At 46.0% G+C, this 18,425-nt stretch overlaps 1 protein-coding gene across 1 annotated transcript; it reads left to right on the forward strand.

Annotated features, from left to right (window-relative positions):
- Nucleotides 1-138: 138 nt before the first annotated feature.
- Nucleotides 139-16,057, forward strand: UNC119B (unc-119 lipid binding chaperone B). The gene is made up of 5 exons (XM_014065288.2): nt 139-410; nt 5,815-5,928; nt 6,418-6,526; nt 7,042-7,214; nt 13,646-16,057. The coding sequence occupies exons 1-5, from the start codon at nt 209-211 to the stop codon at nt 13,756-13,758; spliced, it is 711 nt and encodes a 236-aa protein (XP_013920763.1). The 5' UTR covers nt 139-208; the 3' UTR covers nt 13,759-16,057.
- The last annotated feature ends 2,368 nt before the right edge of the window (nt 16,058-18,425 follow it).

Genomic DNA, 18,425 nt, shown 5'->3' on the forward strand with positions numbered 1-18,425 from the left:
CTGGAGGCCGCCGAAGGGGGGAGAAATCAAGCGGGATCGGGGAGGGGGCGCGAGAAGGGGGCGTGGCCGTATACGTGCGTGCGCGTTTCCAGGGGCGGAGCCGTCCCCTTGTTAGGCCGCGAGCCCCGCCCCCTGCTGCCATGGCTACCGGCGGGGCCGAGGGAGAGGCGGCCGCCATTTTGGCAGCGGCGGCAGGGCCGGCCCGGCGATGAGCGGCTCGAAGCCCAGGGTGGCCGCGGCCGGGCCCGGCGGGGCGCTGAGTCGCCTGCGCGGGCAAAGGAGCTCCGGGGCTGCCAATGCCGCCGCACCTCCGCGGGCCGCCCTGCCGCCTCCAAGGACAGAGGCGGAGCTGCTGGCGCTGGAGGCGGTCCGGCCCGAGCACGTCCTGGGACTCGGCCGCGTCACGGAGCGTGAGTAGCCGCTTTCCTCCGCCCGGAGCATCCTTCCCCTCACCGGCCTTCCTCGCTTTCTGCAGCGCTGCGGCCTCCTCGGCCGGGAAGAGGACGGGGGGGCTCGAAGGGCCGGAACCTCTTGGAAAGCCCCCTCCGCTCGCCTCGCTCCTGGCCGGGTGTGGCAGTCGCTGTTTCCCGAGGGGGGAAGACCCTCGGCAGGCAGGGCCTCCCTCCGCCCCTCCCTCCCCTTTGGGGTCCCTGCCAGGCGCTGAAGGGACGGGGGGGGGGGCTTTGGGCATTTGTCTCCGCAGAGAAAGGGAGGGGAGCGGTCGCCCACAAGGCCCGATGGCGGCGGGAAACAAAGGTGGGGGATATGCCGGCTTTCCTGATCTCCGAACTGAACCAGCTGCCCCCCCCCTTTCCTCCCCTTCGCCTCCCAGCTCCCCCCCTCATGAAGACCCCCCTCCCTCCTCTGAGGATGCAGAAGCGCCCTGGCTGCCCTCTTGACCCCCAGAAGCTCAGCCCTTTTTGGAAAGACAGATTTCTCCCTCCCCAGACTCACCCTCAAGCGAGGGGTCTCCAACCCCCCTTGTGGACTTTGACTCCCAGAATCCCTTTGGGAAGCCATGCTGGGGAAGTCTTAAAGTTCCCAAGGTCGGAGCCCCCTCCTCTAGCTGCAGCCCAGACTGAGGGTCCCTCCCAGGTGTACTTCAAACAAACAGTGGCGTCATTTAAGGTGGATTTGGGCAGCATTCTCTGCTTGCTTGTCCTGCATGACCCGGGCAACGCCAGCAGCAGCACCTGTCAAGGCGCCCATCGCACAAAGGTTAGTATCAGAAGAATGCTGCCCACCTTGGCCGTCCCCTTCAGCTGGATCTTTTTCAACTTTGGTTCTGTTCCAACACCCCTTGTCCTCTTCATGATGTAGGCAGTCTGCTGTTGTGTTAGCCCAAACTTGTCAATTCCAGAGAGTTGGTCATGGGAGTGTCAAGGTTCCAATTGATGAGTCCAACCACATCAGTACTTCGTGACGGACAGCTTTCTCAAAGAACTGTTCTACTGAGTACACCCTTTTGGCATGCATGAAAGCAAAACCAACTCTTATTTCCCGCGGGTTTAGTATAATTAAAGAATAGATATTTGCCTCCTGCCATGTCACAGGTCACATTGTCCAATTAGGTGTTCTGGCATCTCCCTGGTAACTCCTTCCACTCTCTCCCTGACACCTGCTGAGATGACCTTGGTTCCCACAGGACAATGTTGCTGTCTGGTCCGACATTCCAAGCTTCGCCCTCTCCCCATACAGTGTGGCAAGATGAGAAATGAAAAGATGGCTGCGGCAGCCCAGATCCGTTTCGAAGTTGGCAGAGAGTAACTTCAGTGGCATCCCTTGGAGCTTTGTGTAGTGTCTCCCCAGCCTGCCTTTGTTACACCAAAGGCAATGTATTTTGTTTCATTTTGCTGCTTGTTCCAATTCCTGGCTCCATTCTGGCAACTCATAATGAGCCAAAAATGGTAGAGCTGGAAGGGCCAAAACTTCTTTCAGTCAATGCACTGCTGAATTTGTTCTCATCAGATTCAAGGTAGATCAGTTTGCCACTAATCGGGGCCGCATGCAGTTGTGTTAGCCAACACAGTGGCATCAAAGTTTGCCTTGCCAATAGTCGTCATCTTCAAATATTTGGAACTTGTGCACATCCAAAACAAAGATTTTCAAATTCCACGAGAAGAGAGGTTTATGCTTTGGCACAGGTGTTACCCTGCATGGCACCGAATGCCACTGACATCTCCATCTTGCTCTTTCAGTCTGCTTCTTCAGAAAGACTCTTGTGCTCAAGGGGTGCTACAACATGAACCAAGATGGCTGAATGAGCATAATCCCACCATTCATCACATTAGTGCACCGGAAGTGGCATCTACATCAACCTTTTGACTTAGCAGGAGGGACTGCTTGCTTCGGTACACCACCTTTGTGTAGTTTTGCAGAAACTGAAAAGGTGTCTCAACAAGATCATGGAAGACAGTGTGCCAAGACATGGCCTGGAGATGACCAACCTCTCTTCAGGCTTTGAAACAGAAGTGTGCAGCCTCGGCTGTAGAACTTGTATCTTTTTTCTGGCACATATTGAAACTGTCAACTTTTAAGAAGTCATTGCCATATCTTTGTGTTCCTTTCATCATTGTGACCTGTCTGGGATTCTTACTATTTTTGATCTCAGTGTTATTCACATGATTGAACATGAAAGTGTTGATAGTGAGCACCGCCAACCTTTGATGCTGCACATGCTTCATTGCTGGTTGATGTAAGCCTGCCCTCAGCAAGTAGGTAGACAACTGCACGAAAACTCCCTGATTTTGTATGTCAGTCTGGATTGCCAACATTTGAGGGGAAGGAGGCCAAGGTAGGACAAGAAGGAATAGATGGAAACTAATCGAGAGAAAATTCCTAACAGCAAGAACATGTAATTGGTGGAATGACTTGCCTCCAGAAGTAGCATCTTCCAATATTTGAGGTGCTGCCACAAAGAACAGGAGGTCAACTTGGTCTCCGAGGTGCAGTGTGGGAGGAGTCACTGAATGGGTATTGTTACGGCCCAGTTTCCAAGGTGGGGTGTGGGAGGAGTCACTGAATGGTATTGTTATGGCCCAATTGCCTGGAGACTGAGGTAAATCTGAGGACACTCCCTCTGTTCCTCCTGGAGACTCCCCAGATTAACCTCAGTCTTCGGCCTAACAGGAGCTATTCAGTGACTTTCCGAATTTAATTTTTATTTCCTTTTTTGTCTTTTACCTTTTTTGTGATTTGACTTACTAGCTTCAGGCCTTTGGCCTTTAGCTTCAATTTTCTTCATTTTTCTTCTTTTTGCCTTCGTCGGACCTCCTGCCTCCTCCTGCTGTGCCCCGTTCCTGCCAAAGCACGAGCTACGCTCGCTGCTACCTTGCGGGCCCTGAACCACCGGCTCCCAGGGGAGGGGGGGTCTCCAGACCTCGCGCGCCACAGCTGTTTTAAACGGCAAGGAGAAAAGGCTCCAGGAGGACTGCGGAGCATCGAAAGAGGGAAGGAGCGGTCCCGCCGGATCCGCCTCAGGCGATCGGACTGCGTGATTGGCGGTCGCTATTTTGAGCACGTGGGGGCATGCGCGAGGCGTGGAGGCGTACTGATACCAATTGCTGCATCGCCTCAGCACCGAGCAGCAGCAGAAGAAGATTCTTTTGGGCCTCAACTCCACCGGCTATTCGGGGAGATTCCAGCCCAGATTGGTGCCCAGGACTCTTTCAGCCTGTGGATCGGCGGGTGAGGAAGAACACCGCAGATGCGAAGGAGCTCCGGATCCACGAGGATAGAGACCACAGCTGAGAGAGAGGAGGTAGAGAGAATGAGAAAACACCTAATCGTGAGTACTGCGATGGCGGAGGCCACCTGGAGCAAGGGGGCGGCTGCCCCAAGCTCTCCAGAGGGTTCAGACCCAGGCAAGGGAACCTCTCGAGAGGTAGGCCCTGGGTCTAGTGGGAGATCGCTTCTCAGGAAGTGTTCCTCCAAGTCATTCAGGAGGGACAGGCCTAGGCAGGAGGCCCCTCGAACCAGAGCGGCTGGGAGGAGGACATGCAGTTCAGGTAGGACCAACTGACATTCTCCAAAGCTCCTGAAGGCAGGACAAGAATCAATGAAATCAAGGAGTGTAGAACCCAGAAATTTCCTGACAGCAAGAACAATAAATCAGTGGAATGACTTGCCTTCAGAAGTTGCAGGTGCTCTATCACTTGGAAGTTTTTTAGAAGACACCGGACAGCCACTTGTCTGAAATCCTATAGGGTCTCCTGCTTTGGCAGGGATTGGACTAGAAGACCTCCGAGGTCCCTTCCAATTTTTTTATTCTGTTACTCTCTCTTGCCAGTGTTGAGGGCACTGAGGTTCCGACTAGCACCACCTCAACAATGTCTAGCCATAATATCATCTTGCAATGTGATGTCACCAAAAAGGACCCTTGTTGAATTGCTAGGGGGACCACTACAGGATTGTGCCCAGAACGGAAATGTTATTAAATGGACAATTTGGCTGAGTAGCAACTTCTGGCCTTCCCTGCTGGAGCAGCATTTCAAAGTCAGCTCCATATTGTGATTCTTTGTTTCGGGTGTCACTGATCCTGCAGCTACAGAGCTGAGCTTAGCCACTCCAGCTGCTTTAAGTGCACAAGAGATTTCGCTGGCAGAAGCTTTTCGGTTGGCTTTGGAAGCACCTTTGTGATGACTGCCACCTCACAGTTTCCCTGTTATCATCGTGGCCCTTTTGAATAGCCTCCAAGCTGAGATTTGAGAGACCTTAAAGCCTTTTAGTTTTCCGGAGGGCCATGAAGGCCTGGCTCTTGTCCCAGCATTGGGATAGGATTGGGGTTGAGCTGGGAGGGGGAGGGGGGACATGTTTTTATATTTGGTTTTATGGATTCCCTAAAATCATGGCATGAGATGGGTGGCCATAAATAAATATTTAAAAAAAGAAAGAACAGGCTGCTGCCCAGGCTTTCTGCCTCGTCGTATCCTGCAGCCAGAGCCTGTGTGTTGAAGGAGCTAGTCCTGGACTTACAACCACAGTGGAACCAGAACATCAATTGTTAAGTGAATGGTCCCTGATTTTATTATCTTTCTTTGCCATAGTCATTAAGTGAATCACATGGTTATGACTGAAGACATTTCAGTCATAAATGCAAGGACGAGTCACAACTCACTTTTTTCAGATGTATTGCAACTTTGAATGGTCATTAAACTAAGGATCATAATTCTGAATAGTAGATTTACATGGTAAGTAGGACTGGTTATCTTTACAAAGTCAGAAGATATGTTCGCCCTGACTTTTATGTAATGAATTTGGCTTAAACCTCCTCTGTTTACCATTTCCCTCTTTCCTTCCACTAGAAGATTACTTAAAAAAAAAGTCAGACAAAGTAGCTTATGATCTACAATGTTTTGTACTTAAAAGTAGGTCTTTTTTGTCCTGACATGAGAGAGGTTGCATTTACTTAGATTTAAATAGGCTGCTTGTGTTAATTCCCTCGTTATAACTGTTCTTGCACATTTGCATGTCTTGGCTAAATAATTTGGTGCCACTGGTGAGCTTGATAATCATATTGCTCAGTTCTAAATCCAAAGTTTATTTGGGTGTAGAATCCCTGCCGCGGTGCTTGCGTTTGTCTGTGTCTTACATCCTTCCACTGATTCTTCTCCTTTAACCAGGTGCCTCTCTTGGCCACAGAATTGGTCCGGAGTTTTGCAGAGACTTCCTAGTAATGTCTGCTGCAGTTGGAAACTCGCTTCCTTGCCCTGAATGCAAAGGCCCTTTTGGTGGGCTGGGCCAGGCAGCCTCTCCATTGCCACCTGAACCTTCAAGGTTGCATTTCAGCCTCCCTTCTGTTTTCCTCTCTTCCAGATTACCTTTGCCGACCCGAAGACAACATCTACAATATTGACTTCACCAAGTTTAAAATCCGGGACCTGGAGACTGGGACGGTGCTCTTTGAAATTGCCAAACCTTCAATTTTAGGTAAGTTACTTGTGGTGTAAAGTAACGGGGTCCCGTTCTGAATCGCAACACCCAAATAATGGTTAACAATTCCAGGAAGGACATTTTGCTTCTAATGGTAGTTAAGAAGGTGGTCTCATAATCCCTAAATCTGTGCTTCCCCTTACTTCCTTTTATTCTGTCATCACTCTTGGGATGATCTATTTCCTTGAGACATTTCCGTCTAAATCTGGGTTCCATCCGTTATTCCAGGTGCCACAAAGGCATCTGTCCCAACACTTCACCCACCTAAGCCAAGCCACATTTAGCTTTGTAAGCTTGGTGCAGCAAGGCTGCCTTGGTTGCTCGTTCCACATTTCCTGCTCCTGACCTTGATTCTAGCCATATTGTAGAGAAGGCCGAGTCGGCTGCAGGGGCTTCCTGGAGTGGTCCCACTTCCCGAATGTCAGGCCAATGGGAATCCCCACATATCCGACCTGCTGAGTTTTCTTTAACCATTAATTCCTGTAGAGCAAGAGGACTACGAGTGTGACCTTGGGGAGGTGGACAGCAGCGCCGGACGCTTTGTTCGCTATCAGTTCACTCCGGCCTTCCTGCGCCTACGGACCGTTGGGGCCACGTGAGTCTGGGCAGAAGCTCGGGATGGGCGAGACCAGGGGGCTCCTGGGGTTGCTCACCACCAGCCACTTGGTTTTCATCCAACTACAATCAGTCTGGGTGAAAAGCAAGTTCAGGACTTCTAAATGAGCACTTAAAAAACAAAGAAATCTTAAATCCAAGTCTGGAATTTTGTAGTTTGTACAAATTCAAAGAAAACTATATGTTCCTTGAGGCATGTCTGCTGTCTTTACTCTTTTTTCTTATTATTATTATTCCTGCTAATTTGAATTCCTAGTTGCACTGTACCTGAATCCCTGGGCATCCCCTTCCTAGGCCAGCCTTTCTTTACAACCAGGGGATAAAGATTGGTGGTGAGGCCTGCGGGATCCTGTCAAGGGACAGCTGGGCCCTTTAAGTGTGCTCAGCGGCTTCAGGGCCATCTGGAGGGCCGGACTCCAGAATTGCCATTCCTGTCCTGGACGCATGAGAGATTCTCCAGTGGTGGGTTCAATTCGCCCCCTTCTCTCCCTGCAGGGTGGAGTTCACTGTGGGAGACAAGCCTGTATCCAACTTCCGTATGATTGAGAGGCATTACTTCAGAGACCGACTTCTGAAGAACTTTGACTTTGATTTTGGCTTCTGCATCCCCTGCAGCAGGAACACCTGTGAGCACATCTACGAGTTTCCTCAGCTTTCAGAGGACCTCAGTAAGTACCTCTTGGGCCTGGTTGGGTGAACAGTCCGCGGGTGGGAGTGGGAGGTTTTGGACCAGATGAGTCCCACAGCCTAAGCAGGGATGGTCAGCTGTCTTCGGCCTTCCATATCAGGCTCCCTGTGAGCACCGGATTCCTCAAGAACAGTCAGAAAATCCAGCCCTTTGTATGATTCCTCCATCGGGGTCTCTGCTTTGGTGGGAAACTTCCACTGTCAATTTTTTAAATCAATTTTTTATTTTATATTATTTATACATATCAGTGTGTGAATGGTGTGATACCTGGGTATGATACATTTAAATACACATAAACATAGTCTTATTACTGCTACATATTACATTCCATTTCCCTTATTTCATGTTATTTATACATGCCTTTTACTGTTGCCCTTCATATCTAGACCTTTCTATTCTTTTATATATCATAGCATATTAATGTGTGTGTGTGTGTGTGTGTGTGTGTGTATGTATGTATGTATATGTGTGTATGCGTGTGTGTGTATAGATTTTTACAACCCCCGGTATGCCCAAATATGGGAGGAAGATCACTACTTCCATTCTCTTCCATTCTCTGTCCTTCGGCTCGTCACGAGAGACCATCCAGGCAGAAACCCAATATTTTTACTGTTGCCTTTTTGTTACATTTTGTTGTATTTGTGCTGATAAATAAAGGGAGACTAGTATAGATCTATTTCAAGCTATTTAGCTCTCATCAGCTAGCCATACCCTTACTGGGATTTGAACCTGGGCTATATTACATACTAGGCAGACTTCTTAGCCATTAGGCCACAGGCTCTTATCCGTTATCAGCGAAGCCAGGATGGTCTCTTGTGATGAGCCGAAGGACAGAGAATGGAAGTAGTGATCTTCCTCCCATATTTGGGCATACTGGGGGTTGTAAAAATCTAATAGATACCTTTCACCCTGGCTTCGCTGATAACGGATAAGAGCCTGTGGCCTAATATATATATTAGATTTTTACAACCCCCGGTATGCCCAAATGTGGGAGGAAGATCACTACTTCCATTCCCTGTCCTTCAGCTCGTCACAAGAGACCATCCAGGCAGAAACCCAATATTTTTACTGTTGCCTTTTTTGTTACATTTTGTTGTATTTGTGCTCCCTTTATTTATTTATCAGTACAAATACAACATATATATATATATATATATATATATATATATATATATATATATATATATATATATATATATATATATATATATATATATATATATATATATGAAAAACACATCTATGAATATTATAGCGATATGAAGGAGAAAAAAAGTTAAAATAGGGATAGAGATAGAGGTATGTATGCATGTGTGTGTGTATATATACATACATATATACATACATGCACACTATTATTCCCCTCTTATCTCTATCACTATTTTAACTTCCCCCCCTTCATATTGCTATAATATTGTTTTTTTTATTAAAAGTTTTAATAAGTTTTACAATTATATACCTTTCCCCTTCCCTCCCTCCCCCCCCCAATTCCCCCCCCCAACCTCCCAGAGCACATACAGGGTATAAAAATTTAGCAATCATAAACTAAAATAAACTAACAAACTTTAGTATCCAGACTGAAAGGAGTCTAGATAATCAGTTTCATCCAAGGACCGCCGGAGCTGGGAGGCCACCACTTTCTCAACAACCCTTCCCAACAAAGGGGAGGTTGGAGACTGGACGATAGTTATTTAAAATGGCTGGATCCAAAGACGGCCTTTTCAGGAGGGGTCTCACCACAAAGAGGTGGGGGGGGGAGAACTCTGTTGAGTTAATCCAATCACTAATTGTTGATAATATTACTGCTTCATAGTATAATTTTAAGTTGGGCATTTTCAAACCTCCTCTCTCACGTACGTCTTGCATTATTTTAAGTTTTATTCTCGGTTTCTTCCCTGCCCAAACAAATTTATTAAAATCCTTCTGCCATTCTTCCAAATTTGCATCTTTTTTGAGTATTGGTATCATTTGAAAAAGAAATAGAAACTTAGGCAAAACATTCATTTTTACTACTGCTATCCTTCCCAGCAAAGACAGTTGTAATTTTTCCCATTTGTTCATCTCTATCTATATTCTATGCCATAATGGTTCATAATTATATTTATATAATTTCCTGTTGGAGGTTGTGATATAAACTCCTAAATATTTTACCTTTTTTACTATCTCGCATCCTGTTATTCTTTCTAGTTCTTCTCTTTGATTTGTATTCATATTTTTAACTATCATCTTTGTTTTCCCTAGATTTATTTTAAACCCAGATACTTGACCATATTGATTAATTATGTTCATTAAACCTATAGCTGATTTCCCCGGTTGGGTTAAAGTTACAACCAAGTCATCCGCAAATGCTCGTACTCTGTATTCATAATGCCTAATCTTAATTCCCTGTAAATCACCTGACCCACGTATTTTATTCAGCAATAACTCCAGGGTTAAGATAAACAATAATGGAGATAGGAGACACCTCTGTCTTGTTCCTTTTTCGATTTTAAAGGATTCTGTTAGACTACCATTAACTATAATTTGTGCTGTTTGTTTCTGGTATATTGCCTTGATAGATTGTGTAAAGTACTCTCCAAACTGCATCTTTTGTATTATTTTCATTAAAAATTGCCAATTCACTCGATCAAATGCTTTCTCCGCATCCAAGAATATAAGCACTGCTGGGACTTGGTTATTCTTCCCCAAATACTCCAATATATTAACAATTTGTCTTACATTACTTTTCATTTGTCTCCCTTGTATGAAACCAGATTGATCGTTGTGAATCATTTGTTGCATAGCTAACATCAACCTATTTGCTAATATTTTAGCAAAAATTTTATAATCTGTATGTGCTCTGCCTGCTTCTTATTCAAATATAGATCAAAACATTGATTGCAGGGATGGTCGTGGCTCTTTGATCTGCTATAGCAGACGCGTGCCGAGAGCGGAGTGTTTCGAGCTACAGGGGGGCTCACACCTTCCAAGCCCCAGAAATTACTCCTGGGGTTTAAGCTACCCTCGCTCGGCAGCTCTCCTCTTCCTCTTCTCCCAAGAAAAGAGTTTTCAAACTGCCAGACAACTGATTTACGCTGTCCTGGCAGTGTAATGCGATCTCGGGGCTGGAACGTCCCAGAGGGACGTCGTCAGAGCCTTACGGTGCCACCGGAAGTCCCCCTTTTATATTGTTCATATTTCTCTAGTTACTTCAAACTTTCAAACTTCATTCTTTCGTTATTCAATATCTCAATATACAGTTTTAGTATTAATCACAGTCAATTATACATTTAAAGTACATCTATTCTTTCCAATCCTTCAATTCATATAATTCTACTGTCAGGGTTCCAAATAGCATCCAAAATTAAATTAGAGTCCAAGGCAAAGGATTCCTCAAAGTTCCAATTTATCAAGAGAGCCATGTTGGCACATCTGGGAAAACCCGAATCTGAAAACTATCTGGTTTTCCCCACCCAGTTAAAAGTTCATGATCTTGCCCCCCACCCACAGGTCCATCACATGGTTCAATCTTCCACTGTCATGCTGGCAGTTTCCACCCATCCAGTTCCACTTAGGTGCAGAGACAAAGGATGACCTTGGCTTTCTAGAAGGAATTTTGTTTTGACTACATAGCATCTAACTCCGTACCATCCCCCCTCCCATTTTCCCACAATAGAAACGGCATAGTAGAATAATAGAAAGTGTTTTGATCCAGTTTATGCGCCACAGATGCATAACACTCCATTCCACAGACTTTATCCGACGGTGTATCACACCCAGGGCCCGACAGCCCATTGAGGATAAAAGTGGAACATCCACCTGGAGGGTGCTCCCATATATCCGAAACTACTGCACCCATCCTTTCAATGCAGTGGGTCAAGGCACATAAACCGGACCAAACACTGAGAATGAGAGTGATGTGCCCAAAAGAAGCATTATCTAAAGAGGAGGCATCCTCGGTGGTTTACCATATTAACTGCAGCAACTGTACAAGTAACTATGTAGGGGAAACAGCTAAGCGGCTGCAGAGTAGAATGCATGAACGTGAACTGGCTGTTCGGCACACAGAACAGCACCCTCAGATCTGGACACATGAAAGAACACAATCACATATTCAATTTTCAAGAGGCAGAAGTTGTTGCCCATGATAGAACAAAAGGGGGATGCCTGCTAAAAGAAGCCTGGTTTTCCGATAACAACCTCATCAATGCTTACCAAGCATTGAGGCACCAAGAAAGATCAAAACAACAAATGAAGCTGATTAATATATCAGATGTGCCTGCGAGACAGAAGAAGAGGGAAGAGGTGTGGAAGGAAACCAGAGAGAATACTGTTAAGGCAACATCAGACAGCTCAGCGTTGTTTCCTGGGGATGAGCAACCCAAGCTATGTTCAACAAAGGAGAAAGGAATAGGGGCATCGATTAAAATGCCTGATGTAAAAAAAACAACAAAGCTAATCACATGTGGGAGGCAGGTGGATGGGCCTATCACACACTCAATGGCCAAATTGATTAACATTGTATAAAGGCAGGTATCTAATGACTTTTACACTCTGACAATGTTAGCAGTGGCTAACGAAAGGTAAGTGAGAAATATATTTTAACGTTCCGGACATGTCTGTTTCATGTGTTTGTGTGTGTGTGTATAAAATCACCCATTGTGATTCTAACATTTCATTGCTAATCAGATTATTATGCATATTTAATAATACCGTCATTCAAAATCTAATTTTTCAGTTTTTCATAACTTATTTATATTATCCTGATATCTATAACACTAGTTGTTGAATAATTGTCCAACCTTTATAATTCTAATGTTAGTATACATTCGTAAAAAAATATTTTACTCTTTTTTTCTTTTCCCCTTATCCATCATGTCTTGCCTGTATCTGAACCTTGATCTTATTTTCTTTTTGGCTTTCCTCCCATATTCGTCCCTTAAATCTTTTATCCTACCTATTTGACTATGGAATCTAGCTTTTTCTCCCATCTCTACACCTTCCCATTGTCTAATTTCAGAACTGTCTATTCCATGGCCCAGTTTTTCTTCCTGTTTCTCCCAGTCCCTTTTTAAGTCTTATTGTATTTTCCTCTTTTTTTTTTAGTTCCTTAGTCATTATTAGTTTTAGTAACATCTCCTCCTTGTTACCTTCTTCTTACTGCTTTCTCAGTTCTGCTTTCCCCTCCATTCCTTCTGATGGCTCCATTCTTTTTTCATTGTCCTGATGTTTGCCCATCATCCCTTGAATTATATTTTCCAGTTTTTGGTCAATGTCGTCAAATATTTCCTTAATGCTTTGAAAAAGCCCATTCCATTTGGCTTTCCCTCGCTTCCGTCTTGCATTGCATCTGTATTTAGTAGTATTCCTTTTTGGCCAGCTGTCCAGAATTTTTTAATTCAAAACAGAACTTCCAAGTCACAATTTTAAATTTCATCAGTAATCAGTCCAGTCAATTTAAATTCACCAGGGAGTTATCCACGCTTCTTTATATGTTCGGTAATATTCAGGGGACTCTTAACTGAAGTCCTTAATTAATAATCAAATCTCTAGTGGTCTTAGAGTAGATCCATGTCCAGCAAATATTTTCAATCTTTTTCAATGGTTATTTCCAAGTTTGCATGGTTCCCTTTCCATCAGCAGATGGCGCTCTCGCTTCAGTCTGCTTCAGCCTCTCTGTAATATTGTTTACAATTCCAATTTCAATTATTTTAAGTTGTAAATCCAATAATTAAGCAATATTAGTAAAAAGAAATTTGGGACTTTAATTCCAGCTTTTTAAAGTGCTCTCAATCCCACGTCTTTTAGCTTTGAGAAAACAAATTTCTATTTATTTTTTTAAAGTAATTTTTTTCTTCTTCTCCGGTATTTTTCCCGGTGCCTGTTCACCGCTTAAACAAATAGTTCTAAATATTTCTTGGGGTCAAATTCCAACAAAAAGTATTCTCTCACCCAGTTCATACACCATTCACATTCTCTGCACCACCACAGTCTTAGGTATTCGGGCTGTCCCCGGCGGCCATTTTTTACTGCCGCTGCTCTTCAGATCAAGGAGCTTTCCGAATCAGGGAGGAGAGATGCGGCTCTCCTTGACCCACACAGTGGCCTCCCTTTACTTCATCACCTCCCCAGGGTGGCTGTGGCTCACTTTGAGTCCGACGTAGAGAGCTCAGAACAGAGCTACGGAGGTTACGGTCCTCGCTTCCGAAGGGGCCAGAAGTACAACCGGAAGTCCCGCCACTGTCAATGTTTTAAAGGGTCTTAATTTCTCTGAAACCCACAGATTCTCTCACTGCTTCCTGCTCCCTGCAGTTTTCCAGGCTGCTTTGTGGAGTGGTCTCTGCTTGCACTGCAGGGTCAGCGCCAGGGGCCTTCTCTGCAGGCTGTTTCTGGGCTATGGCTGATGCTCCTCCATCTCTTTTGCCCCTGCAGTACGCTTGATGGTCGAGAACCCCTACGAGACTCGCTCAGACAGCTTCTACTTTGTGGACAACAAGCTGATCATGCACAACAAGGCCGATTACGCCTACAATGGCGGGCAGTAGCCATTCCAGCCTCGCCTACGGACATTGCGTGGGTCAGAGGCAGCCTGGTCCTGCCCCTCCTTCCTGCAAGGCTCAAGAAGCAGCATGCCAAGTGGGAAGGGTCTCTTCTGGGATAGTAAAGGAATTCTCTGGGCTGCTGATTCCTTGCTGCATCATGGCTTCTGTTGGCATCCTGGTCTGGTGATAACCCCAGCGACGGCCCCTCCAATGGACCAAGCTTGGCTAGAATCCCCTTCCTAACGCATCCCACAGCCCAGAGAACTGGGCAGGTGCCCGTTGCTCCTGTTGCCTCCAGGCCTGCTTTGCACCTGAGCTGACGTTCCTGTTTGTCAGGGCTGTTTCTCTGTCTTGGGGTTGGAGGGGCTCCTGGAGGAGGGCAGAACTTTGCAGTGCTTTATTCTGGGCCTATCCGAGCAACAGCAACCCCCAAACGTCTGGCCTGAATAATGGGGTGTGTGTGTGTGTGTGTGTGCCCTGCAGCCAGAGGAGCAGAAGGTGACTCCCTGGCTTCACCTACCTAACAGCTCTCACCGGGGAGATGGGGGCCGTCCTAATCATTCTCCCCTCCCCACTTCTCAATATTGGCTTGCTTCTGGCTGAAAAAAGGCAAAGGCTGCAGGTGAGAATTGACTCCACCCTCTGGCTGGCCTCTCTGGCAAGCCGCTATAGATGCTGCTTTGGCAGAAGGGCTGGAGCCTCTCTGGAGGGATGTGGAGCACCCTATTGCACTCAGTCTCCAGAGCGGGGGAGCCTCCAGGAGGCAAAGGAATAGTCCAAAAAGAGCCAACATTTAAATCTCTTAGTTTGGTGGGGGGAGGTTTAACCCTAACAAAAGAGTTTCAGGTGCAGGACTCAGTTCCGTCCTTTTGGAAGGGGGAGGTTCTCGTGGTCGTCGTGGGAAGGGCTGGTGGTGAGAATGGTGGGTCGACGCTTCCCCAGGCCTCTCTGGCAAAGTGCCTTTCTCTAAGGGCTTTCTTTTCCCCATCCCTCATGGTTAAATCCAGGTGCCTTTGGAACTGCCCTCTGCTGCACGGTCCCCAGGCAGCTCCTCTGGCCTGGAAGCCTCGGAAGGGCTGACACCCCCCCCCTCCCTAAGCAGGGGCTGCTCGCAATAAACCCCCCCCCCTGCAACTTTTCCTTTGTGCCTTCCTTGCCACTGACTTCCCAGCAATAGGAGGGAAACAGGGTATATGGGTGAAAAAAATGGGGTGCTTCCTTGGGCAAGAGGGAATTGCCAGATGCCCCCCTGTGTGCCCTCTGGGGCCCTGGACCCCTAGGAGAGCTGCCTTTCTGCCCCCCTCTGCTTCTCCTGGAGCCATTCCGTTCTGCTCTGCAGGGCCCACGACGTTTCTGCCACTCCCGTTGGGCATGCAGGGGTCAGTTTGTGGGATGGGAAGATTGTTTCTGCCATGTTGACCAAGGGGGCTTGCAGGGAGGGACTGGGGCTGCCCTTCCAAAGCAGGATGTGATTAGAAATCAGGCCTCCCTTGTGGACTGGGTACCTGGGCAAGCGGGTGGCTTCTGAACTGCCCAGTGGCTGGAAAAGGCATGAAATTAAAATGCTGCCGTTTCCTCCTTTTTGGAAAAGCAAAATGGGGGCTCCCCTTTTGACTCCCCCCTTGAAAGTGAAAACTGGCTCTGGGGAACCCTGCTCTCAGCAATTGGCAGGGGCCTCGGCCACTTTTGGGTCCACGGATAGTCATCCTGCCTGGAGCATGCCCCACCTGAGTACTGCAGCAGCTTGGCCATGACGGCTGTGTGGGGGTCAAGCACACACAAACACACACACACACAAAAGCATGCCTCACAGTTTCCCACATTTCCCACACTACAGATATTCTGGAATCTTGAATGATCTTATGAGTGTTTAGAGCTACAGTGCAATGAATTTTCCAAGGGCGGGAAAAGATTGAGCACTGGGGCCAACCTCCACACACACACACACACACACAGACATCCCACCCCAATCTTGTGGCTTTGAATCGGCCATTGGCACAACATGAGAGTTTGTCCATAAAGGGGACTCTCCTTCCCCACAGAATCTTGGTGTGGCAAGTATGAAATGCACAGGAGACGGTTCCTAGTTGTTCTAATTTTCTTGTCAGGTATTTTTCCATAGAGAATAGCAGAAGTTCCAAAAGTCCCCCCCTTCCCCGCCCAAGTGATTTCCTTAATAGTATGGATCTCTATCATGCTATCGTTTTTATATCTCCTTGATCTGCAGTAATCTAGCCGACTTGTTTGTATAAAGTGTTATTTTGTCTCAAGCAATAGTAATTAAAAAAAACCCTACATTCCACTCTGGTGTTGTGTCATAATGTGGGCATGAATTCCATAAATTCAAATTGTGAATTTACTTAGAATTGGGGCCAAAAGATACACCTGAAGAGTGCTGGAGGATGTCAACATCCAAATCACTTGGGAGAGTAGCCTTTTTCAGTAGCAGTTAATAATGAGTCTATAAATAGAAAGTTATAACTAGTAGCCAGCACAGGTTTGTTAAAACAGATCATGCTAAGCCCATCTTATTTCATTCTTTGACAAGTAACTAAATTAGTAGATCAGCGAAATGCTGTGCATGTAGTATACTTAGACTTCAGCAAGGCATTTGAGAAAGTAGACCACAACCTACTTCTTGGTAAGCTAGAAAAATGTGGGATAGACAGCATCTCCCCAGATGGATTTGTAACTTGCTGACAAGCCCCACTCAACAAGTCATCCTTAATAGTACTACATCTACATGGAAGTAAGCAGTGGGGTGCCACAAGGTTCCATCTTAGGCCCAGGACTCTTCAATATCTTCATAAATGAATTAGATGAGGGAATAGAAGGGGAACTCATCAGATTTGTAGATGACACTTAACTGGCAAGAACAGTCAACACTTTAGAAGACAAGCTCAGGATTCAAAAAGATATTGACAGACTTGAACAATGGGCCCTATCCAGCAACATGAATTTTAATGTGGAGAAAAGCAAGATTTTACCCCTGGGCAAGAAAAAACAAAGGTACAAGTACAGATTAGGTAAGGCCTGGCTGAAAAACAGTCACTGCCTTGGAGTCCTACTGGACTTAAACATGAGCCAGCCATGTGTGGCAACAGCCAAAAAAACTAATACAATCCTGGGTTGTATAAACAAGCATAGAATCAAGGCAATGTGAAGTATTAGTACTACTTTATAAAGCCTTAGTAAGAGCATACTCAGTAACTATCCAGGTTTGGTCACCACAATATAAAAGATGTTGATACTGCAAAGTGCAGACAAGAGCAACAAAGATGATTTAGAGGCTGGAGGCTGAAACATGAAGGTTGCAGGAATCGGGTAGGTCTAGTCTAGTGAAAATGAGGATTAGGGGAGACATGATAGCTGTCCAATATCTCAGCGGCTGCCACAAAGAAGGAGTCAAGCTATTCTCCAAGGCACCTGAAGGAAGCACAGTAATCCCAGTCATTGACCCAGGTTTTGGTGCTTTTGGCAGTGTGGGTAGCTGGAAAATGAAGTCAGCATCCCCATAAAGCTCGTCTGCAGAAGGAAGCATGAAGTGCTCAAAAATCTGGTAGACAGCTGCATTGCCCTGGTCTTAAGCACAGTGGTCCAAAGTCCTGTTGCTCCTTGGTCCAAAGTCCTCTTTTCTGATGAGAGGAACTTTTGCCAAAAGCACCAAAAATTGGTTCAATGACCTTGGGATTACTGTGCTTGATTGGTCTCTCCATTCTTCCTCCATACTCTGGGCCCTTGGTTTCCAAATGAGATGGAAAAGTTGCTCTAATCAGAAAAGAGGACTTTGGACTACTGTGCTTCATTAAGACCAGGGTTAATGCAACCGTCTACCAGGAGATTTTGGAGCACTTCATGCTTCCTTCCGCAGATGAGCTTTATGGGGATGCTGACTTCATTTTCCAGCAGGACTTGGCACCTGCCCGCACTTCCAGAAACACCAAAACCTGGCTTAATGACTGTGGGATTACTGTGCTTGATTGGAAAGAACTCACCTGACCTGAACCCCATAGAGAATCTATGGGGCATTGCCAAGAGAAAGATGAGAGATGTGAGACCGAATAATGCAGAAGAGCTGAAGGCCGCTATTGAAGCATCCTGGTCTTCCATAACACCTCAGCAGTGCCACAGGCTTAGCTTCCATGCCACACTGCATTGAGGCAGTAATTGCTGCAAAAGGGGCCCAAACCAAATACTGAGTATATATGCATGCTTATATTTTTCAGAGGTCTGATATTGTTCTATGTACAATCCTTGTTTTATTGATTGCATGTAATTTCTGAGATGGTGGATTTGGGGTTTTCATGAGCTGTCACAATTATGACAAATCACAGCTTGAACTATCTTGCTTTGCATGTAATGAGTCTTATCTCATATATTAGTTTCACCTTTTAAGTTGCATTACTGAAATAAATGAACTTTTGCACGATATTCTAATTTTTTGAGTTTCACCTTCTAAATAGAATCAAGAAGAGAAGCAACATAGAACTAAGACATTTCCCAAAAGGACAATTAACCAGTGGAACGACAGGAGTCGTGGGCTCTCCATCACTGGAGGTTTTTAAGAAGAGACTGGACAGCCATTTGTCTGAAATGGTCTGTTTCCTGCTTGAACAGGGGGGTGGACTAGAAGACCTCAAGGTCCCTTCCAACTATTCTGATTGATTGAT

The sequence above is a fragment of the Thamnophis sirtalis genome, unplaced genomic scaffold (genome assembly GCF_051295495.1).
Source record: "Thamnophis sirtalis isolate CommonGarterSnake01/CBP01778 unplaced genomic scaffold, rThaSir2_p1.2 scaffold_2, whole genome shotgun sequence".
In the NCBI taxonomy this organism is placed as follows: Eukaryota; Metazoa; Chordata; class Lepidosauria; order Squamata; family Natricidae; genus Thamnophis; species Thamnophis sirtalis.